We start from the raw sequence: 25414 nt of genomic DNA on the forward strand, positions 1-25414 counted from the left end.
TTATCGATTTCGCACAGGAAATCTGGTACTAGCTAATCCTAGAAGGAAGAAACGGTTATTTACAACCTAGCTAGCAAATCAACAATTTATAAGCAAATCATAAAACAATGCGGTAGTATGACTGACTCTTCAGAGCGCAGATTCGTTATAGCAGCAATCAGATGACCAGAACAGGCACAAGACTGAACGATAAAATCGTTAGTTTATTTCTAAACTACATACACACAGCTTATTTTAGAACAGATTGATTGACAGAGAGAAGAGAGGAAAAGAGAACAGAATGTCTGATTATATGCAGTTCAAATACCGTTATTGGTAGTCCATGCGGCAATCGCAAGTCTTTGGCGAAAGTCCCAATAATGGTGGTTGCCATGCGGCCAACAGGCCTTTGTTAGAAAGTTCAAAGATAGAGGTTTTGCCCGAGTCCTTGCGGGCTGCCAGGATGTTACTAGGCATCAGATTGAAGGTAAAGGACACAGAGCTTTCTGGGCTCTGTCTGGTTATAGCCCCTACTCCAGCAAGGAGGGGTTAGGGGGCGTGGATCACACACCTCTTTGCAGCAGGAGGTCTCTGCCCCTCTTATAGAGGGAAGAATTTACCTGAATCATAAGTGTGCTCATCTGCAAACCGTACAAGTTATGTTAAATCTAATAACATTTTTAGGTTTGTCAGAATTTATCAAGAACGTTGATACCAAACTTGGGGGGTTTAGAGTGAACGGTGACCCCAAAATGCATATCTCCGCTTTGGCAAGGCTTACCTTGAATTCAGAAACATCCAATCATGTGGTTGGTTCCGAATTTCAGAATAAGCGGGTTCTTAAGGCCGTTGCCTATTTGGAAAGCCATCTTTATGGCAAAAGATGGATTTCATATTTGTGAGATCACAGAAAGGTCAGCTGGGAGATGGAATCTCCTTGATCCTTCAGCTGAGGTAATCCTGAGAGAACCCCCTGCTGTGATCGGTTCCTAGCAGTCTAGAGGAAGGGGCGGTTTATTAGCTTCTGTCCATCTAATCTCTGATGGATGAGCTATAACCTTCCAGGGATGCTGGAGAAACACTTTCACACGGAGGTGAGAAAAGCTGTAATTAGAAGCTACCCAAGAGCCAGCATTTGAACAGGGAGAGGAACTGTATTAACCCCTGGCTCCCCTGATCTTCTTATAAACCAAGCCTTTCCCTCTGCTGTCACTTTTAATAGTGGCGACAGGGAATATTTTATAAGGCTCTAACTACTTTTTTAGGACGAATAAACGTTGATTCGTCACACCTTGGTTTACTTATTGCCTACACAGATTCAGGCTGACATGGAGGGTTTTATTACAGACCCCATCCTGTACAATGTCTGCTGCTGGAACCTGGAAACAGTTAATTGTATGTTACTGAGCGGGTGGGGCACTCAGAGTGGCACAGTGATTCCTGGGGGAGGGGGGGGGCAGTGCCCCAGTGTAGCTCCGCCCATGCCTGGATCCCAGCCTCACCTGACCTCACCTTTTTGTCCCACATTCATTATGCCACATGCAAACCGCTTGTCTATGTGAGCCCTGTGAGTAAAGGTGAAGTACCATCCGCAGTGTCTCTTTCCTTCTCTCCTATCAGTGAGTGCACATGGATGTATCACGCAATCCAGGCTATCCCACACAGATCCCAGCTGCATCTAGTGCCAGGCTGTGTACTCTCCGAACCTTTGACTGGGGCACCTATAGCTAGCTAACCTATACTGGGGCAACTATAGCTGGCTAACCTATACTGGGGCACCTATAGCTGGCTAACCTATACTGGGGCAACTATAGCTAGCTAACCTATACTGGGGCACCTATAGCTGGCTAACCTATACTGGGGCACCTATAGCTGGCTAACCTATATTGGGGCACCTATAGCTGGCTAACCTATATTGGGGCACCTATAGCTAGCTAACCTATACTGGGGCACCTATAGCTAGCTAACCTATACTGGAGCACCTATAGCTGGCTAACCTATACTGGGGCACCTATAGCTAGCTAACCTATACTGGGGCAACTATAGCTAGCTAACCTATACTGGGGCACCTATAGCTAGCTAACCTATACTGGGGCAACTATAGCTGGCTAACTAGGAGCACCTATAGCTGGCTAACCTATACTGGGGCACCTATAGCTGGCTAACCTATACTGGGGCACCTATAGCTGGCTAACCTATACTGGGGCACCTATAGCTGGCTAACCTATACTGGGGCACCTATAGCTGGCTAACCTATACTGGGGCAACTATAGCTAGCTAACCTATACTGGGGCACCTATAGCTAGCTAACCTATACTGGGGCACCTATAGCTGGCTAACCTATACTGGGGCACCTATAGCTGGCTAACCTATACTGGGGCACCTATAGCTGGCTAACCTATACTGGGGCACCTATAGCTAGCTAACCTATACTGGGGCACCTATAGCTAGCTAACCTATACTGGGGCACCTAAAGCTAGCTAACCTATACAGGGGCACCTATAGCTGGCTAACCTATACTGGGGCAACTATAGCTGGCTAACCTATACTGGGGCAACTATAGCTGGCTAACCTATACTGGGGCAACTATAGCTGGCTAACCTATACTAGGGCAACTATAGCTGGCTAACCTATACTGGGGGCATCTATACCTGGCTACCTATCCTGGGGTGCTAAATACCGCATCACAAATAACATTCTCAAGCCCACAGGTGGAGGTTTGGGGGGGGCAGTCTTTACACCTTCGCCCTGGGTGCAGTTCAGTCTAGAAACTGCCCTGATTGGAAGCTGAAGCTTAGCTTACAATGGCACTCTGCATCACGCACACGGGGGGGGGGGGAGCTTGATTCCAGCGGCATGCTGATCCCTGGTTGTGTACCTTCCTTGGCTTCCCCAGTGTCTTCTTCCATGTCCCTTGGCAGATTTGCTCCTCCCTCGACGATGATATGTTCCCCGGCGATCAGTGTTGATGACGCCAGGGTCAACGTCTGGCGACAAACTAATTTTTTCTTAAATTCAATACAATAACCTGTATTGAATTCAGTATTTAAAAAAAAAAAAAAAAAAAAAAATGCTTGAAATTTTTTTTGAAATTAATTGAACCACTTTTTGCACAGACCTCCTGGGGAAATTGAATGGCAGGGAGGGTAAGGTATTTACCAATATTTTTAATAACTGGTAGGATATGTTTTTTATAAGCGTGAGCATGGGCGTAGGGCCCGCGGTCGCAGGGGTCGACGTGGCGACCAGGCCCGCCTCCTAAAGATCCGCTCTGGCCCTTTTAATTTAATTTTTTTTTGTATGCAGAAAGCCAAGTGGGGCGGTGCTAGTGCACCTGCACAAGCTGTCAAGTGTCGGCAAGCTCCTTTTGGGGGGTCCCAGTGCTGGAACAGCCTCCGGGGAGGGCAAAGTAAGCCTCTTCAGGATCCAGAGGTTTTCCGCTCCCGAGGTAAGTACCCCCTAGGGGGTCTTGTTTTTTTTCACTACAGGTACACTTTAAAGAGAACCTGAGTTGGTTTCTAAGCATGCCCGTTTCTAGGGGCCGTGCGGCAGCCCTGAGCGCAGAGGGAGGGGGGGGGGCGCTGTAATGGAGGGGGGGAGCCGCAGCCACGGGGAGGGCAGCCCAACTTCTCCCTTCCTCTCCCCGGGCCGCCCTCCATGCTCCCCCCCTCCCCTCGGACTGCAGAGTGAGCGCGCAGGGAAGTGCTATATACAGCTACTCACCTCCCTGCGTTCCAAATGCTGCTCACTCGCCGCCGGTCTCCTCTCTGCATAGCCGCTGATACACACGCTGCTTCCTGTTTAGCAGGAAGCCACGTGTGTATCAGCGTCTATGCAGAGCGGAGAAGATCAGCGGCGAGTGAGCAGCGATTGGAGAGAAGGTACGCAGGCGGGGAGCGGAGCTATGGAGGAGGCGGGGGAGCAGCGAGACTGACACTGCACAAGGTAAACAGCCGGCTGTGACACGCTGCAGGTCGCTAGCAAGGCTGTGTGATTTATGGAGGCATAGCAGGAGCGGGGGGAGGAAGGGGGGGCCTGGGGGGGAGCAGTATAGCAACAGAGGCTGGGCATTATATGCAGACCCAGCCTCTGTGTGCTAATTAGATTCTTAGAACCTACCTCGGGTTCTCTTTAAGTAGCAGAAAGGATGTTGGATGATGATAATATGGTAACAGAGGTTAGTAACTTGTGTTTCTGCCACCAGGAGAAGAGGATGGGAGACCGCTGGTAAGCACACCCTATGGGAAGCTGCGCGGGAAAACACTGACCGTAAAAGGGACGGACAGAAGAGTGCATTCTTTCCATGCCATCCCCTTCGCCAAACCTCCTGTTGGGCCTTTACGGTTTGAAGCCACGGGACCTCCGGAACCCTGGGAGTCAGTGAGAGAGGCCACAGAGCAGCCACCCATGTAAGTACACAGTGTGGAGGTGTGTGTGTGTGTATGTCGGGAGGGGGGTAAACTTCAGGAATTATCTTGTCTTGTCGGTTTCTCACTTTTATCTATAAAATGTTTTAACCTTTTCCAAAATTTAAGGGGAGATAAATCATGAGTTAAGCCAGATAATGAGCGATACATTGTGAGTTAAGTCAGTTAAGTGGAGCTAAATCATGAGCTTAGCCGGTTAAGGAGAAATAAATTTTGCCTCTTTTCCACGCACTGTTGATAGGCAATGAAATGCTTCTCAAACTCTCACAAGTGCTCGCTGCTGCCTGGTAACTGCTTGCTGAGCACACAGCTCAACAGTCAGTGAAAAGAGGCCTAAAGCCAGTTAATAAGCGATACAGTGGGATGCGAAAGTTTGGGCAACCTTGTTAATTGTCATGATTTTCCTGTATAAATCGTTGGTTGTTACGATAAAAAATGTCAGTTTAATATATTACCGGTATATAGGAGACACGCATAGTGATATTTGCGAAGTGAAATGAAGCTTATTGGATTTACAGAAAGTGCCCAATAATTGTTTCAATAAAATTAGGCAGGTGCATAAATTTGGGCACTGTTGTCATTTTATTGATTCCAAAACCTTTAGAACTAATTATTGGAACTCAAATTGGCTTGGTAAGCTCAGTGACCCCTGACCTACATACACAGGTGAATCCAATTATGAGAGAGTATTTAAGGAGGTCAATTGTAAGTTTCCCTCTTTTAATTTTCTCTGAAAAGTAGCAACATGGGGGTCTCAAACAACTCTCAAATGACCTGAAGACAAAGATTGTTTACCATCATGGTTTAGGGGAAGGATACAGAAAGCTGTCACAGAGATTTCAGCGGTGTTTCCACAGTTAGGAACATATTGAGGAAATGGAAGACCACAGGCTCAGGTCAAGTTAAGGCTCGAAGTGGCAGACCAAGAAAAATCTCGGATAAACAGAAGCAACAAATGGTGAGAACAGTCAGAGTCAACCCAGAGATCAGCACCAAAGACCTACAACATCATTTTGCTGCAGATGGAGTCACTGTGCATCGTTCAGCCATTCGGCGCACTTTACACAAGGAGATGCTGTATGCGAGAGTGATGCAAAAAAAAGCCTTTTCTCCGCCCACAGCACAAACAGAGCCGCTTGAGGTATGCTAAAGCGCATTTGGACAAGCCAGCTTCATTTTGGAATAAAAAAAAAAAAAAATACATATATCCAGGCACATCGCCTCTAGTTAGGACATTAAATAAGTTATTAAGGAAAGGGAGGTGCTGAAGGGGGTGTGGCTAGAAAACAGCAAAAATCTATTAACCCTTCGCACACTCTCATACAAATGTTCAAACAAATGCATTCACAAATTCACCCCTCCAGGCACAACTGTTATCCCTACAGCTAAGTTAAAAGCCAGGGTTTTAGTTCACAGAAGAATGCATTCTTATGCTTAGTCACCTATACTGCGCAGAAGTACCCAGGTAAACATAGGTGTCCTAACTCTAGCCCTGTAACATGCATAGTGCAGACATGCAAACATTCATTGCATCAAACCTATCAATGGATTAGGAGCACACATCCTGACGTCCTCTCCTGGGACAGACAGTGCATCTTACCAATCGCCCAAGGTAGCTAACGTTATGTGTCCATGTGCCCCATGCACATACACCAGCATAAGCTGTGTGCATGCTGACAAACACATACAGGGGAGGAGGGAGTGCACTGAATTAGACCCTAGCCACAGGGGTCAGTGACAAGAAAAAAAATACATATATCCAGGCACATCGCCTCTAGTTAGGACATTAAATAAGTTATTAAGGAAAGGGAGGTGCTGGAGGAGTGAATTTGTGAATGCATTTGTTTGAACATTTGCATGCGAGTGTGCGAAGGGTTAATAGATGTTTGCTGTTTTCTAGCCACACCCCCTTCAGCACCTCCCTTTCCTTAATAACTTATTTAATGTCCTAACTAGAGGTGATGTGCCTGGAGTGGCTGAATAGAGTACTGGTTAAGGGCTCTGCCTTTGACATGGGAGACCAGGGTTCGAATCCTGGCTAGGTCAAGTACCTATTCAGTAAGGAGTTCAAGGCAAGACTCCCTAACACTGCAGGGTGGCCTCCTGAGCGCGTTCCAGTGGCTGCAGCTCTTTAGCGCTTTGTGTCCAACAGGAGAAAAGCGCTATATAAATGTTCGGATTATTATATATGTATTTTTTTCTTGTTACTGACCCCTGTGGCTAGGGTCTAATTTAGTGCACTCCCTCCTTCCCCTGTATGTGTTTGTCAGCATGCACACAGCTTATGCTGGTGTATGTGCATGGTGCACATGGACACATAACGTTAGCTCCCTTGTGCTATTGGTAAGATGTAGGGCTGAGCTCTCGGATTCCGAATTTCGAGTTTGCCATCGGAATTTGGCAGTTCCGAGTAAGCACTCGAAACTCGAAAATTCTGCAATTCCGAGTACCGAATTCGTGTTGACATTGAAGTCAATTGTACTAAATTCCGTGGTGAATTGTGAAGCCCCCTTACATGCTATTATCACCAAATTTGGCATGTATATTAAGCAGATGAGTAGGAACATGGTAAAAAAAAATTTTGTGAAAAGACCTTCTAGTTTTTGAAATAAACGATTTTAAAGTTTCATAGGAAAAATTATTTTTAAACTGTGTAAAATGACACTGCTGCAGAACAGGTTACTGCATTCCGAGTTCTGTATACATATTGTATACATTTCATGAAAACAGACAGCGTGGGGTCCCCCCTCCCAAGCCTCCTTAACCCCTTGTCCCCCATGCAGGCTGGGATAGCCAGAATGCAGAGTCCCGGCCACGTGGGGCTTCGCACCCTGAGCTATACCAGCCCGCATGGTCCATGGTATGGGGGGGGGGCTCTGGAGGAGAGGGGCGGCAAACCTCCCCCTCTACCCCAGAGCCCTTTTCCAATCCATGGACAAGGGGCTCTTCCCCCACCTCCGGTGCCCCAGGAGGAGATGGGGGCCGCCGACGTCCTGGGGGGTTCATGGTGCAATCCGGGGTTCCCCTTTAACAAGCGGACCCCGGAAGCCGCCCCCTCCCCAGGAGAAATGAGTATAGGGGTACACGGTACCCCTTACCCATTTCAGCAGAGTTAAAAAAAGAAATAAAAACCATGACAACGAAAAAAGTCCTTTATTGTTCTAAATTAACCAGGGATACTTACCTTGGGATAATCTCACGCCAGTAACCTCAGGAGTGGTCCCACGCCAGTATCCTCTTAGGACATCTCACCACCCTCCCACACTGACTAACTCCCACCACTGAATGGTCACAGTCAGCCTCTGCATCTGTATAGCAGAGGCTGAGAACACGAAAATGTTGCCTTTAAAACAAATTTCGGCAAACAGTGATGCAATCAAAATGGCCACTGGGAAATCCCCGATCGCTGGAGGCCACACTAGAGTGGCGAAACCAGTGATTTTTCACATAGATGGTGGGTCCAGGTGACCAGAGCAGGAGGTGCCCTAATCCCCTGGACCCACCCATTCATGTGAAATAACGCGTATTCTGACACTCTGAGGTGGCCTCCGGGGAACGGGGATTCCCCAGCAGCCATTTTCTTTATGACACTGTTGGCCGTAAAATTCTTGTTTTAGCAAACAATTTTCGTGTTTCTAGTTTATGCAATACAGATTGCAGAGGCTGTCTACAGCCATTCATCCCCAGGAGTTCTGCAGGATCGGCAGGTGCACGGGACCTCCTAAGAGCATAGAGGGGGGCACAGCGCAGGAAGGTGGGAAAGTGGGCACAGAGCAGCGGGGAGGGGGGGAAGCCTCCCCTCCCTCACCTAGGGCCCCCCCTTGCGCACTTCCCCCCCCCCCCCCCCCCCCCCCCCCCCCCCCCCCACCTCCAGAATGCCAGCCAGCGGAACGGCTTACCGAGAGCGATAGCTCTGTGTGCCGCTGGTCTGGTATTCTGCACTGACACTGTCCAATCACGCTTGCGCAGTACTTCCTGTGAGAGCATAATTGGACAATGCAATGCAGGAGACCAGACCAGCAGCGGCACACAGATTTCTTCTCTCGGTAAGTGATTCCCGCTCGCTGCCGCTGCTGGCCGCAATTTTGGAGGGGGAGCACGGAAGGGGGACCCTAGGTGAGGGAGGGGAGGCTCCCCCCCCTCCCCGCCACTCTGTGCCCACTTTCCCACCTTCCTGCGCTGTGCCCCCCTCTATTCTCTTAGGAGATCCCGCGCACCTGCCGATCCTGCAGAACTCCTGGGAATGAATGGCTTTAGACAGCCTCTGCAATCTGTATTGCATAAGCTAGAAACATGAAAATTGTTTGCTAAAACAAGAATTTTCGGCAAACAGTGTCATAAACAAAATGGCTGCTGGGGAATCCCCGTTCCCCGGAGGCCACCTCAGAGTGTCAGAATACGCGTTATTTCACATGAATGGGTGGGTCCAGGGGATTAGGGCACCTCCTGCTCTGGTCACCTGGACCCACCATCTATGTGAAAAATCACTGGTTTCGCCACTCTAGTGTGGCCTCCAGCGATCGGGGATTTCCCAGTGGCCATTTTGATTGCATCACTGTTGCCGAAATTTCTTGTTTTAAAGACAAAATTTTCGTGTTCTCAGCCTCTGCTTTACAGATGCAGAGGCTGACTGTGACCATTCAGTGGTGGGAGTTAGTCAGTGTGGGAGGGTGGTGAGATGTCTAAGAGGATACTGGCGTGGGACCACTCCTGAGGTTACTGGCGTGAGATTATTGCAAGGTAAGTATCCCTGGTTAATTTAGAACAATAAAGGACTTTTTTCGTTGTCGTGTTTTTATTTCTTTTTTTAACTCTGCTGAAATGGGTAAGGGGTACTGTGTACCCCTATACTCATTTCTCCTGGGGAGGGGGCAGCTTCCGGGGTCCGCTTGTTAAAGGGGAACCCCGGATGGCACCATGAACCCCCCAGGACGTCGGCGGCCCCCACCTCCTCCTGGGGCACCGGAGGTGGGGAAGAGCCCCTTGTCCATGGATTGGACAAGGGCTCTGGGGGAGAGGGGGAGGTTTGCCGCCCCTCTCCTCCCGAGTCCCCCCATACCATGGACCATGCGGGCTGGTATAGCTCAGGGTGCGAAGCCCCATGTGGCCGGGACTCTGCATTCTGGCTATCCCAGCCTGCATGGGGGACAAGGGGTTAAGGAGGCTTGGGAGGGGGACCCCACGCTGTCTGTTTTCATGAAATGTATACAGAACTCGGAATGCAGTAACCTGTTCTGCAGCAGTGTCATTTTACACAGTTTAAACATTTTTCTTATGAAACTTTGAAATCGATTTGCTCAAAAACTATAAGCTCTTTTCACAAATTTTTTTTTTTTTTACCATGTTCCCATTCATCTGCTTAACAAACATGCCAAATTTGATGATAGCATGTAAGGGGGCTTTACAATTAACCGCAGAAGTTAACCCTATTTAATTCAATAGGAATGCACTCGGAACACGAAACTCGGTTTTCGCATGCGGTACACGAAATTTCGACGAAATCGGAATTCAGCTGTTCCGATCAGCCCTGGTAAGATGCACTGTCTGTCCCAGGAGAGGATGTCAGGATGTGTGCTCCTAATTCATTGATAGGTTTGATGCAATGAATGTGTTTGCATGTCTGCACTATGCATGTTACAGGGCTAGAGTTAGGACACCTATGTTTACCTGGGTACTTCTGCGCAGTATAGGTGACTAAGCATAAGAACGCATTCTTCTGTGAACTAAGACCCCGGCTTTTAACTTAGCTGTAGGGATAACAGTTGTGCCTGGAGGAGTGAATTCATTTTGGAATAAGGTGCAGAGTTATTTGGCCATAACAAGGGGCGTTATTCATGGAGGAAAAGCACAGCATTCCAAGAAAAACACCTGCTACATATTGTAAAATATGGTGGTGGTTCCATCATGCTCTGGGGCTGTATGGCCAGTGCAGGGACTGGGAATCTTGTCAAAGTTGAGGGACGCATGGATTCCACTCAGTAGCAGCAGATTCTGGAGACCAATGTCCAGGAATCCGTGACAAAGCTGAAGCTGTGGTGGATCTTTGGACAAGACAATGACCCTAAACACTGCTCAAAATCCACTAAGGCATTCATGCAGAGGAACAAGTACAACGTTCTGGAATGGCCATCTCAGTCCCTAGACCTGAATATAATTGAAAATCTGTGGTGTGAGTTAAAGAGAGCTGTCCATGCTCGGAAGCCATCAAACCTGAATGAGCTAGAGATGTTTTATAAAGAGGAATGGTCCAAAATGCCATCAACCAGAATCCAGACTATCGTTGGAACCTACAGGAAGCGTTTAGAGGCTGTAATTTCTGCAAAGGGAGGATCTACTAAATATTGATTTCATTTCTTTTTTGTGGTGCCCAAATTTATGCACCTGCCTAATTTTTGTTTAAACAATTATTGCGCACTTTCTGTAAATCCAATAAACGTCATTTCACTTCTCAAATTTCACTGTGTGTGTGTCTCCTATATGATATATTTAACTGACATTTTTTATCGTGACAACCAACGATTTATACAGGAAAATTATGACGATTAACAAGGTTGCCTAAACTTTTGCATCCCACCTTAAATTATGAGTTACGATAAGTCAGTTAAGGAGAGATAAATCATGAGTAATGCTAGTTAAAGTGGACCTGAACTCTTGCACAGGACAGAAGCAAAACCTATAGAAATGCACCTTGTATGTATTTAGAGAATTTAGCCTGTCTAATTCTTCCTCATTTGTGTCTAATAAGTTGTAATTTGATCTATCCCCATGTCACCTGACTGCCATGGCAGATAAGGCACATAAGTTCGTTTGAAAGCACAGGATGTTAGCAATATGTCTGCTTCCATGAAAGTGGGAAGTAGAAATCCCTCAGATTTATTACAGGATTTGTATCAGCTGTAACTAGGAATGTTTTTCTTTAAAGGTTATTATGCTGTTGCTTATCTTTTAGAGCAGAGAGGACTTTCAGGTCCGCTTTAAGGAGAGATACATCATCAGTAAAGTCAGTTAAGGAGAGATAAATTATGAGTTAAGTCTAATAAGGAGAGATCCTTTGTTAAAGGACACCCGAGGTGAAAATATACTAATGAAATAAACGATTGTATGTATCTATCTTCCTTCTCCTAAAAATGACTTTTTAAGATATTCCAGTTTTATTTTATGTTTAAATCTACTTTTTTAAATTTTAACTGTTTTTTATTGTATTTGCTCAATGACACATTCACTGAAGTATGCCAGAGCTAAAATCTATGAACTATTGACCCTTTTGTATTTCTATTCTGCTCTCAGAAGCCATTTCCTGCTAGAAAAGTGTTTTATAGTTGGAATTTCTTATCAATGAGGATCACACTGTAGTCACTTCCTGTCTGAGTCAGCCACTTACATCTTACATGCTTGATATTTAACTCTTTCAGGCAGAGAAATAAAAAAGGAACACAGCATAGTTATTTGTGTCCTTGGCACTGTACATACACATGTCTGTCTCATCATGTCACTTCGGGTATCCTTTAATAAGTAAGGTGAGATAATTCCACAGAAATGCTTTGTGAATCCGCCCCATGGGGAGACAGGGTGTGGACACTAGGAGAAACATATATTGGTGGTGGAGCCTGGACAGGTGTGCACCTCTCTCCACCACTCCTCTTGCTATTCTGCAATTGAGGGGACTGCCACGGGTCTCCAAGAGGCCCCTGCAGATCCCCTTATTGACGGCCGAGACCCCTGGGCCCCATGGCAGCTGCAATGGCTGCTTCGGTGATCCGTACGCCACTGACTTCCACTATTACCAGTCCATCCCGGTCAGTGTGGCGTAGGCGAGCATTGAAATTGAAATTTGCAAGGGAAGTGGTAGCATCAATCCTGGAGAGTTGTAAAGTTGATTTTGAAGGTTGTTTTTTTTTTGTTTGTTTTTTTGTTTTTTTTTGTGTGGAAAAAAAAAGGTGGAATATTAGCAACAACTTGTTGAGTGGTGTGACCACCAAGTGCCACCTAGTGTAAGTGCAGAGAATTTACCTCCTCCTGAGAGAGGCTCTTATGTATTCACAAATATATTAAATTCTGTAAATCGTAATAAATGTATAGAGCTCGGCACACGATTGCACCACGGCAATGGGGTAGGCGGTGTGATAGCTGTGCCTCCGGACCAACCAGACAATGTAGCAATTCACAAGGCAAAAGACTCCGGGCACCAACTCCAGCAACTGCAATCACCATACTTCTATGTATCCAGTGGCGTAGCTAAGGAGATGTGGGCCCCGATGCAAGTTTTACATGGGGGCCCCCCAAGCACTCTATACATAACAATTGATACGGCGCCCAAAACCTGCCAATGGCAACTACAATGTCAGAGGTGCAAGAAGGGGATGGGGAGCAGCTTGTTAATGATTACCACTATTCAAAGTATCTATAGAAGTGATTATTATGAGCACCGGACCAATAGAGAGTTAATACTGTAGTTGAGGGAGGGCCCTTCGGGGCCCCTCTGGCCCAAGGGCCCCGATGCGGTCGCAACTCCTATTGCTACGCCCCTGTTTACATCCCCATACACCTGACAGATAGTGCAGTATAAATGGCCGAACAGTCGTTTCGCAAGTCTATGACCTCCGAAGAAGCTGTTGGGCCATTCATACTGCACTGTCATGTGTCTGGGGATGTAAATAGAAGTACGGTGATTGCAGTTGGTGCCCGGAGTCTTTTGCCTTGAGAATTGGTATATTTTAAATTCTGTATTTCCTCTTTCAGGTGTCTTCAAAGTAGACAGATAATGGAGCATTTATTGGATATGGTGAACGCCAAGGTTACGGTGCCTCCAACATCAGAGGACTGTCTGTACCTCAATGTGTTTACCCCGGCCGACCGTGGACAGGACGCCAAACTTCCTGTGAGTGTTCCACAAACCACGGGAGGCATTGCTGGGACATAGGGGTCATCAGTGTCAGTTCTCCACACCGGGAAACGTGTTAAAGTGTATCTGCAATTGTAAAAGATATTTTGTGAATGTACTTAACGAGGACCAAGGGTGTAGATTTTGTTAACATTAAACAATGTTAATTTACAGCTTTTTTTTGCAATTCTACTAAAATTGGCGAGTGACAGTGGCAGAAACTCGCCCTCTCACCCGTAAATCCCGCTTTTGAAACTACTCCCATTTTCTCGTCTAGGCAGCTGCGGCCATTTATTCAAAAATTTTTGAAACTCCGTGGCCACCTCCACAATTGAAGGAGTGTACACACCCTAAAACCTGGAACACACCTTTAATTTTGATTGGCCAATCAGGGGCGTAACTAGAAATCACTGGGCCCCCCTGCATGCACACTTGAATGTGTTTTCCCCATGCAGATAAAACAGACAGCAGTGAAGCACTGCATGCATTTTCTTTGTCAATTACATTAGCTTCTGTGATAAAACATGCATTTTTTTTTTCACACATAGACACACATGGTGTGCAGAAAATCGACAGATGAGTGTGCTTCCAGCCTCAGCTTATTACACTCACTCTGTCCATCTCTGGAGCAGAACTGGATCTGCAGACTCCTCCAGCATCACTACAGTACACAGCACTCGGGGAGGGGTAGAGAGGTTGGGGGCGGGGCTCTGCAGACTCCTCCAGCATCACTACAGTACACAGCACTTGGGGAGGGGTGGAGAGGCTGGGGGCGGGGCTCTGCAGACTCCTCCAGCATCACTACAGTACACAGCACTCGGGGAGGAGCAGAGGCTGGGGGCGGGGCTCTGCAGACTCCTCCAGCATCACTACAGTACACAGCACTTGGGGAGGGGTGGAGAGGCTGGGGGCGGGGCTCTGCAGACTCCTCCAGCATCACTACAGTACACAGCACTTGGGGAGGGGTGGAGAGGCTGGGGGCGGGGCTCTGCAGACTCCTCCAGCATCACTACAGTACACAGCACTTGGGGAGGGGTGGAGAGGCTGGGGGCGGGGCTCTGCAGACTCCTCCAGCATCACTACAGTACACAGCACTCGGGGAGGAGCAGAGGCTGGGGGCGGGGCTCTGCAGACTCCTCCAGTATCACTACAGTACACAGCACATGGGGAGGGGTGGAGAGGCTGGGGGCAGGGCTCTGCAGACTCCTCCAGCATCACTACAGTACACAGCACTCGGGGAGGGGTAGAGAGGTTGGGGGTGGGGCCCTGCAGACTCCTCCAGCATCACTACAGTACACAGCATTCGGGGAGGGGTAGAGAGGCTGGGGGCGGGGCTCTGCAGACTCCCCCAGCATCACTACAGCACTCGGGGAGGGGTAGAGAGGTTGGGGGCAGGGCTCTGCAGACTCCTCCAGCATCACTACAGTACACGGCACTTGGGGAGGGGTGGAGAGGCTGGGGGCGGGGCTCTGCAGACTTTTCCAGCATCACTACAGTACACAGCACTTGGGGAGGGGTAGAGAGGCTGGGGGCGGGGCTCTGCAGACTCCTCCAGCATCACTACAGTACACAGCACTTGGGGAGGGGTGGAGAGGCTGGGGGCGGGGCTCTGCAGACTCCTCCAGCATCACTACAGTACACAGCACTTGGGGAGGGGTAGAGAGGCTGGGGGCGGGGCTCTGCAGACTCCTCCAGTATCACTACAGTACACAGCACTTGGGGAGGGGTAGAGAGGCTGGGGGCGGGGCTCTGCAGACTTCTCCAGCATCACTACAGTACACAGCACTTGGGGAGGGGTAGAGGCTGGGGGCGGGGCTCTGCAGACTCCTCCAGCATCACTACAGTACACAGCACTTGGGTAGGGGTGGAGAGGCTGGGGGGCGGGGCTCTGCAGACTCCTCCAGCATCACTACAGTACACAGCACTTGGGGAGGGGTGGAGAGGTTGGGGGCGGGGCTCTGCAGACTCCTCCAGCATCACTACAGTACACAGCACTTGGGGGATGGGTAGAGAGGCTAGGGGCGGGGTTCTCTACACAAAAGCCTGCTGCACACTGAAAAGGGTCTGTCTACATATCTTTGTATTGCTGGGTACACACATTTTCCGATTGATTTCCGTGCACTTTAATAGGAAATCAATCGGAAAATGCTCGGAAAACGATCGAAAAGCAAATCGAACATGTTGGAAATAATCGATCTGACAGTAAATCGACCAGAAAATCTCAGTGTGTACCCAGCATTGTGCAGAGAGCAGAAAGCTTTTGTTTTGTTTGTTTTTTTATTTGGCCCATATGCAATACATTTTTTCACCCGAGTTTTCTCCTACGTGATAATTTCTCTTTTTTTTTAAAAAAAAATACATTTTCAGCATTTTGCAATTAAAAAAAGTACCAAAAGTGGTAGAAGTACTGTCAAAATTATTGTGTAATTTCTTGCTTGCTGCTGTTGTCAGTCTCTCTCAGGACAGGGAAAATAAACTTCTCCCCACCGGCCCCCTGCTGCATCTGGGCCTACCTGCAGCTGAATCCCTGGCAGGGTCTATTACGCCCCTGTGGCCAATTTTACCACCTCCATGCAGTGTGAGGACCAACCGATTTGGAATACTATTGACATATTGTGTAGGTAAACCCTCATGGAGATGGTAAAATTCAGGGCTGTGGAGTTGGTACAAAAATTATCTGACTCCAACTTCGACTCCTCAGTTTATGAAACCTCCAACTCCAGGTACCCAAAATTACTCCGACTCCAACTCCACAGCCCTTGCAGGACTATGAAGTTGGTACAAAAATCATCCGACTCCCCAGTTTACGAAACCACTGACTCAGTCAGAGCAACTTTTTGGGTAACTGGGGTTGAGTCAAGCACCTTGAACTCTGTCTCCACACACTGGCGCACGGAAGGGGGTATTCCGGGTGTCTGGAACACCCACCCCTGCACCAAAAGAATGTGCGTGCAGCGCTGCGGGGGCCTCGCTTGCAGAGGGCATACGGGCACAGGCAGAGCTGCGGGGAGAGAAGACGTTCCACTTACGGTGCCTGGATCCTGCGCTGCATCTATGTACTTCCTGTCCCAGCGTCTGTCGCTATGGTAACAGCGCCCCCTGTGATGACGTAATGTCATCACAGGGGGAGCACTTACCGATGCAACGCGCGCCGGGAGAGGCTGAAGATAGAAGCTGCGTGCAGGATGAAGACAGGTAAGTGGAAACTCCTCTCTCCCCGCTCCCCCGCCTACCTATCTAATCTATACTGGGGGACATATACCTATCTAATCTATACTGGGGGCAACTATATGGGCTACCTATACTGGGGGGACCTGTAGCTGGCTACCTATACTGCGGGCACCTATACCTGTCTCAACGTTGGGGCACATTTTACGCCGTCGCCCTGAGTGCAATTTGGCCTAAACTGCTAGTATTTGGCTCCACCCACATCATGTTTTGGCCACGCCCACATGCTGCTTTCAGGAACCCCCCCCCCCTTGAAAATCCTGGATTTGCCCCTGCCACAGCCCTGGTAAAATTGGTAAGTGATTGGCCAATTAATATTGAAGGCATATACCAGGCTTTAGCTTCAAGCTGCATTTCTTTAATGGCCCTTTATTATGTGCAGGTGATGGTGTTCATCCATGGAGGTGCATTGGCGATGGGCGCGGCCATGATGTTCGAGGGATTTGCGTTGAGCGCCCATGAAAATGTTGTTGTTGTCTCCATCCAGTACCGTCTGGGAATTCCGGGGTTCTTCAGGTAACTCACGTTTAGCATTTACTCATATACAAGTTGGGAAGAAGCCACTACATGCAAGTAGACATTGACGTTTCAAGACACAATCTGGCCCCAGGGCAAAATTAACTGGGGGGGCCCGTATGCCCCCCATCAAACTTTCACCCTCCCAGGGCCTCCGAGCCAGCTGTCACCCCCTTCAAAACCCCCCATTCTCAATTTTACTGTGCTCCCCGGGGCCCCTGCACTATTTTTGTTTAGCATAGCAACTCACCTGTCCCTGTGTCCTCCTCTTCATCCTCACAGGGGCTCCTCTTCTCAGTGAGCTGGCGCTCATGGTATCGCGTAACGACATGCGATGAGTCATGGAGAAGAGGCAGCCAGTGGGGATGAAGACTGGGAGCACAGACTAATAGAGCAGTGTGCCGGGACAGGTGAGTATGCTGAAATTTGCAAGGGCCTCAGAGAGCACAATTCAGGGGGAGACCTGGGGCGGGAGGGCAGTGCTGGGGGGCCTGGGGCAAGTGCCTCTATGGTAGCACTGGCCCTGACCGTTTAATTCATCAAACAATTGCATAATATTTATGACTTATTAAGTGATTAATTCAACACTTGCATAACTCTCAGATCTGTCAAATTAAGCTCGTAGACCTCTTCACAAACTGACTTCCTGTAAAGGAATTAGAATCTTTCCAGGTGGGTGTTGGAGTGGGGGAGGGGCATAAGGGTCAGGGAGGGGACTTGCTGCAATCCATGATTTCTGCATTATCTAGTATGATGTATGTACAGAAAGATGCACGTTGTGGGTGAGACCATATACAAGTGTGTTGGGGCTTCCCGATACGCCAGGATCCCACCTAGTGGTGTGTGCCAGGATCTCACCATCCTGATGCTCCTCATAGTGTATCACAGCTCTCCAGTGCCCCTAGTGGTGTGTGCCAGGATCCCACCATCCTGATGCTCCTCATAGTGTATCACAGCTCTCCAGTGCCCCTAGTGGTGTGTGCCAGGGTCCCATCATCCTGGTACTCCCCATAGTGCATTACAGCTCTCCAGTGCCCCTAGTGGTGTGTGCCAGGGTCCCATCATCCTGGTACTCCCCATAGTGCATTACAGCTCTCCCTTGCCCCTAGTTGTGTCTTCTAGATATTTTCCCCATTTTTCGATGCTCTTTGTATTGCCCCCGCTTAGCAGTGCTTTTCTTAGTACAGCTCCAACCTGTCAATGATAAGTTTAGAAGGCAAACTTTTGGCCAGAGTTTGGAAGGGAAGCTTTCCGTTCCTTCCACAGCTAGACTTCTGGTGCCCAGCATGGTGGTGCTGAAGATGTCTGGAAGGAGAGGCCTGGTGTCAGTGTTGCCTGATGAACGTAATTGCTTTGTGTCGTCTGTTCTGTTGTAGAATTTTATTAAAAGCCTTCCCATATGATCTCTTGTGTGGTCTTCATTTCTCAGCACCGGAGACAGCCGAGCCCCCGGGAACTACGGATTCCTGGATCAAGTGGAAGCTCTGCGTTGGGTTCAAAAGAGCATTAAGGCTTTTGGGGGTAACCCCAACTTGGTCACCATATTTGGGGAGTCCGCTGGAGGCCTCAGTGTTGCCGCTCTGGTGAGTTATAGCTTCTTCTGAATAATTCTTTCTCGTCACCAGAAAACGTTTTAGTGATGATGCAGAGACAGACCTCTTCCTATCAGCATCTGGAACGAAGTGGAGTAGAAGGCTTCTCTAGGGTCGCTATGAGGGTTGCCTCCTCTTTTAATTAACAGGAATGCGCAGATCTTTTCTAGTGAGCTGGACGTTTCTTGAGTCTGGAACTTTATTTTTAGAAACTGCAGAGACATATATCAGTCATACCAGTTGCTGTCAGTTGTAACTGAAAGGGCAACTGATGAGCAAGGTCATGTCCAAATTGTCCATGTTTCCCTATGGCTCAAGTGAGTGATATTCTAGTTTAACAGTGTGCTGACCAGGAAGCTGTTAGGGGGTAATGGCCATTTTCAAAATGGAGGATAAAGAATTCCATTGATCACACAGGACACAGGATTAGAGAAAAAGGTTGATGAGTAGATTACACGGGAGGTAAGTATGACATGTGTATGTGTCCTGTTTGTCCACTGTGATCAGTGGAATTCTCCATCCTACATTTTATAAATGGAAATGGCCCCATAACAGCTTTCTGGTCAGTACACTGCTAAACTGTAATATTGCTCACAAGAGCTACAGGGAAACATGGACATTACCTTTCTCACCAGTTGTCCTTTCAGTTATAACTGACAGCAACTGATATACTTCAGTTCTGACAATCTTGTCAGAACTGTAAGGAATCGTGGATAGTAGAAAATGGTGAGCTTCTTAGAGGAACTGATGGCGATTAATTATGACAGCGATTAATTATATTATGACAGCGATTATGTCAGCAATTATCTAATCGTTTGCCAGTAGCATCATGTGTTCATTTTAAATAATTATATTTGGTTCAGGTACCCTTTAAGTGTTCTCTCAAGAATCACTTTTTCCAATAAGCATACGCTGTAACGTAGACCACTCCCCCTTCAACCTCTGGCCAAGTTGTACTCTTTACTAAATACAGTATAACCTAAAAACACACAGCCTCTAGGCATACACATTGTCTACTACCCCGACCTCTTGTTTCTTTACTATTCCTTTAGAATGTAAGCTGGCAAGGGCAGGACTCTCTCACCCTTTTGTGTCTTGGCATTTGCTATACATTTTGATCATCATGTTACATTTGTCAGTGTAATTACTGTATCTACCAATCCTGTTTTGTACCAGTGTCTATATTCTGTGTGTACTAGAGCTGTCTGTAACTACCAATCAGCCATACCGGAGGTTATAGAAGGGAGGAAGCAGAGCAGAGAAAAGGGAAAACTAATTACACTATTCAGGAAAGTAAGAAATTCAATAATACATTTTCCTAATCTCACAATGGGGGTTTATTAACAAAGGTTACTTACTTATTTTTCCCCTGAGCTGTAAGGGGTGCTAATGCATGAGATAAACAAATAAGGAGAGATAATTGATGAGATAAATAGATAAGGATAGCTAAGCCATGAGTTATGTCAAATAAGGAAAGCTAAACTGTGAGTTGTCAAATAAGGAGAGCTAAACCATGAGATACTTCAAATAAGGAGAGCTAAACCATGAGTTATGTCAAATAAGAAAAACAAAAGTTTGCTTTCCTAAAACAGAAAGTATTTGTGATAATTAAAGTGAACCAGAGACGAAGCACCCTTGTGTATTTTACCATAGAAATCAGTGGGAACATTAGAGAAAACATTTACCCTGCTCTCTGTTCCATCCTCACTGCTAAAAGTGTCTGTTATCTAGCTGAGATAAGAATCCCGGACTGAGCATTGAGTCTGGCTTTGCTATAATGACTCAGCTATAATGATTCCTGAGCAAAGCCAGCAGGGGGCAGGCTTGGACTTGAAGACACCAAAGAGAACACAGTCTCAGCTATAATTATTCTGTAGCAAAGCCAGACCGACTGCTTAGTCGGGATTCTTATCTTAGAGGTGATAACAGGCAAATTAAACAGAGAACAATGTAACAAAGAGCAGATTAGGTGTTTACTGTCATGTTCCCACTGATTTATAAGGTAAAATACATGAGGTTGCTTCATCTCTGGTTCTCTTTAAAGGGACTCCGAGCTCAAAAAAAAAAAGAAAGTTGTACTCACCATGGGCTTTCTCCAGCCCAGTGCTGGTCGGGAGGTCCCACGCCGGCGTCCTGGCTCCTCTCCTTCTCCCCGCTCCGGAATGGCTGGCAGGCCGCAGCCCGGGCGACACTCTCCCGAGTGTCGGGCTTCTTCTTCCGCATATGACGCGGATTACGTCACACGCCGGCCGCCTCGCGTCATCATGGCGGCCGGCGTGAAAGTACTGCGCATGCGCGAACAAAGCGCGCATGCGCAGTACTTTCACGCCGGCCGCCATGATGACGCGAGGCGGCCGGCGTGTGACGTAATCCGCGTCATATGCGGAAGAAGAAGCCCGACACTCGGGAGAGTGTCGCCCGGGCTGCGGCCTGCCAGCCATTCCGGAGCGGGGAGAAGGAGAGGAGCCAGGACGCCGGCGTGGGACCTCCCGACCAGCACTGGGCTGGAGAAAGCCCATGGTGAGTACAACTTTCTTTTTTTTTTTTGAGCTCGGAGTCCCTTTAAGGTTGGAGTGAGCTCGAGATGTCTCCCAGGCACCACTGCTGAATATATGCAAATTAACCATTGTACCCTTAGAAGCTAAACACACCTCCAGAACCGCTGGAATGCAATGATGTGTCAGCTTGTTAATTTGTACAGAGCCATAATAATCCAACATGCATACAGACTGTTTCGGATTGTTTGATCCTCATCAGTGCATGGCATGGATTAATTTGGCTCTATGGAGTAGGGCTTGTAAATCCGAGAGGCACAGACTAACCAGCAAGCTCATGGTGACCCAGAACTCATTGGGGTGTGTAAGGGACTACAATGGTCTGTGCCTCTCGGATTTACAAGCCCTACTCCATAGAGCCAAATTAATCCATGCCATGCACTGATGAGGATCAAACAATCCGAAACAGTCTGTATGCATGTTGGATTATTTTGGCTCTGTACATATTAACAAGCTGACACATCATTGCATTCCAGCGGTTCTGGAGGTGTGTTTAGCTTCTAAGGGTACAATGGTTAATTTGCATATATTCAGCAGTGTTGCTCTGGGAGACATCTCGAGCTCACTCCAACCTGAATTATCACAAATTCTTTCTGTTTTAGGAAAGCAAACTTTTGTTTTTCTTAACATCTTAGTAAGGGGGCTTTTAGGACCATTGTAGTCCCTTACACACCCCAATGAGTTCTGGGTCACCATGAGCTTGCTGGTTAGTCTGTGCATGTCAAATAAGGAGAGCTAAACCATGAGTTATGTCAAATAAGTTAGATAAGGAGAGGTAAATCATGAGTTATGTCATTTAGGGCCCATTCACACTAGAAGCGCTTTTCTGAACATTTTGCGATTACCTAGCGGTTTTTAAAATTGCTCCCATTTACTTTCATTAAAATTGAGGTAAAAATCGCAGCGATTTCACGATCGCGTACGTGAAAATCGCTGCGATTTTTACTGAAAGTGAATGGGAGCGATTTTTAAAAACGCTAATCAATCGCAAAACGCTCCGAAAAGCGCTTCTAGTGTGAATGGGCCCTTAGGGAGAGATAAATTGTAAGCTAATAAATCAGGTGAGATAATTTTAACAGAAAAGCTTTGTGAATCAGGCCCAATATTATGTAGGAATTAGAAATAATAAGATACTAATGGTTTTCAGTTGATACAAATGTAATGTTATGCAGCTTGGACTTGCACTTTACTTGTCAGTATTATAATACAATGCTCTCTGTATCCCGTTTCATGCATTTTCCTTGCACTGCAATAACTCATCAAATTCCCAATGAAATGGCGCATGATTCCTTAAAATACCGCAGGAGGTAAACCTTTTAGTAAATTGTCATGCAGTTTTCGGTACATTACTAAACTATATTACCAGATGTGTGAAAATCTTAGTGAAATTTAGGGGGTGGAAGAAATCGAAAGCACCGCATAATTACCAGACATAACATTCTGTTGTGGTCAGAGCAGTCTGGCACGGATCTGAGGACTGGAATCCACTACAAGTTGCAAATCGCTAGCGCAATCACCAGCGTTTTTAATTAGCGTTTTGTAAGCGATTTCATGAGCGTTTTCCAGCGCTTTGGGAGTGATTTTAAAAAGTGTAAGCTTTTTGAAAGCGATTGTGATAACTATTTGTGATTAGCGATTTTAATTCTGATTGGGCCTTATAGTTTGCAATCGCACGCAAACCGCTGTGTGTAGCGATTCATGAGCGATTTGCCGGTGTTTCAATACTTTACTTTTTATTGAAACGCAAACCGTGCCAAAATGCTGCCTGTTCTGCGATTGCGATTTTGCTAATCACAATCGCCACTGTGGAAGTTGTTACATTTATTTACATTGGCAGAGAGTTTAGGGAAAGCGCTAGCAATTTGAGGGCCCATTCACAGTAGAGCGTTTTGCTGCGATTTCGGCAAAAGCTAGCGCTTTTTAAAAGCGCTAGTGTAATAAAACCCTATGGGCACGTTCTTACTTGGGCGATTTGCGCTAATTTACGCAAATCGCCCAAAACTGCCAAACTCGTCCCCTGCACCATTTTCAGGCGATTTCCCGTCTATCGCGTTTTAGTGCTATCGAAGCACTAAACGCGATCGCGTCAAAATCGCCGCAGTATTCAGTGATTTTTTTTTTCTTTTTCCACGTGAAATCGTGGAAAAATCACTCCTGCAAAACGCTGTAAAAATTCTCTGGCGTTTTGCGTTTCTAAGTGTGAATGGGGCCTAAAGCGCTCCCTAATCACTCAAAAAAATCACTCTAGAGGGTTCCGGCTCTGAAGGGCGTCGCAAACAGACTTGTTTGAGATATTTAGCTTCTTGCCAACTTGAACCGACAAAATCTGATGATCCAAATGCTCAACAAGTCTAAAGTAGTACAGCTTTTTTTATTACAGAGAACATTAAATGAAGCAGAGTAAATTGTCGAGTGCTGTGCGATCATTCCAAATTGGGGGTGGGGCGCTTCCTCACATGTTTGCCTCGGGCAGTAACAATTCTATAACCGGCCCTGAGCGTGATGTGAAAATCGCTGTTTTCTTAAAGTGGGATTGTCACCATAAAAATCAAATTTCAACAGCAACTGGTCTGAGTGTATTAAGTGATAAAGATGCTAATCCTGTATTTAAAACTTTCAAAACTTTTTCTGCTGTTATGGTTTGGAGTTATCACATACATTAGGAGCACTGGCTCTTTAATTGCCATCGGCTGGCAAAACGGTTGCATGCTGGGGGATCTTTTTATCTATAATCTATTCCTCCTCTTCCCTTTATTTCCCCTCCTTCTAATGACATAAGACAGTGCACTTCCTAGTATAGACCTCAGTGGGAGTGTCTGAAGACTCAGGGTGGGTAACGAATACACAGTTAGCAAGAGGAGAAAAAAGAGTGAGGGAGGAAGTCAGGATTAGCTTCATTCAAACGTACCAAAGTTGTAAACTGCCTAGAATAGGATTCTCTGCTTTTCCCTTATAAAATTCACGGGAATCGTAACGTGGACAGTGCAATACATCTGTTATGTAAGTAGAAGTAGTATTCATCTGCTTATATATGTGTTTATTTCTAGGTTAGCATGGGTGTCACTTGCTCTGAAAAACTGTGCGTGGGTAGTAATTATACACACATGAACAAGACACAGGACAAGCTTACAAAACTTTTACTGCTGTACTCGAAAAAATGTGCCTGGCATTCAAATTGTTTTCAGTGTGACGGCAGATTCATAAGACAGCCCATCTCTTTGTGTTTACATCCAGGTCCTGTCTCCATTAGCCAAAGGCTTATTCCACCGAGCCATAGCAGAGAGCGGTGTGGCCCTCCTGCCGGGATTGGTAGCCACTTCTTCTCAGGAACTTGTCTTTATCCAAAAGGTAGGTCTGCAGATCTTCCAGATATTGCCTAGCCAGACATACATAATGTCAATCACAAAGTAGATACAAAGAACCGGCACTGCAGATCTCAGTGTAATGCTACGTACACACATGCGACAACGATCGTTCGTTGAGGACGACGAACGAACTTTTAATTGACGAAAGAACGACCGAAGTAAAGTTTGTTGTAAAAAGTGTGTAACGATCACATCGTCACAACGAACGTTACACCACGTAAAAGCACTTAATGCGCCTGCGCATAAAATTGTAAAGTTCCTTGGAGAAAAAGAGAAATGCGCATGTCCAGCCTGGTACGAACGATCGTTTCCAACGATGTACCACTTTTGCTAATGATCGTCGGTGGTAAAAATCCGCCAAGACAGAACTTTGTTTTGTATCGATTTGCCTCGTTCGTCGTTTGCCTTAATAGTCGTTGGTTCGTTTTTTGTAACGATCGTCGTTGGTAAAGATCGGGGAACGATCGTTACAAACGACTATAGTCGCATGTGTGTACGCACCTTAAAGGTAGGGTGTCATCAGCATTAAGATATTTTCAGGGAGGAAATATCGGGTATATAGGCTGAAATATTGCCTGCTCAGGCCTTAGAGACAAAACAGTTCAATATGGCATAGGTAGAGAAATAGGTCGGCACTTGCAAAAAGTTCAGCATAAAATGTAGCTTTATTTTTCCGGCTAATGCAAAAAGCAACCAACAATGCGTATAGTTGTACATATGGTCCTACCCGATATTTGGTGGCTGTGGGGTGGGAGCGATGGGGGCCGCCTTACGACCGTTTCGCTCTTCTGAGCGTCTTCAGAGGCAATGCGCATACAGAAAAATAAAGCTAATTTTATGCTGAACTTTTTGCAAGTGCCGACCTCTACCT

The 25414-nt window shown here is 46.8% G+C and overlaps 1 protein-coding gene across 2 annotated transcripts in view; it reads left to right on the plus strand.

Annotated features, from left to right (window-relative positions):
• Positions 1-25414, plus strand: part of LOC137538288 (pyrethroid hydrolase Ces2e-like) — an 83803-nt gene that overhangs the window by 16127 nt on the left and 42262 nt on the right. For both annotated transcript variants that reach the window (XM_068260369.1, XM_068260370.1), the window contains exons 2-6: positions 4184-4388; positions 13146-13284; positions 16898-17031; positions 18461-18614; positions 24413-24526. In XM_068260369.1, coding sequence (XP_068116470.1) covers positions 4184-4388; positions 13146-13284; positions 16898-17031; positions 18461-18614; positions 24413-24526 — 746 coding nt within the window. The remainder of the gene's footprint in view (positions 1-4183; positions 4389-13145; positions 13285-16897; positions 17032-18460; positions 18615-24412; positions 24527-25414) is intronic.

Source organism: Hyperolius riggenbachi, chromosome 11, assembly GCF_040937935.1.
Source record: "Hyperolius riggenbachi isolate aHypRig1 chromosome 11, aHypRig1.pri, whole genome shotgun sequence".
NCBI classification, from domain to species: domain Eukaryota; kingdom Metazoa; phylum Chordata; class Amphibia; order Anura; family Hyperoliidae; genus Hyperolius; species Hyperolius riggenbachi.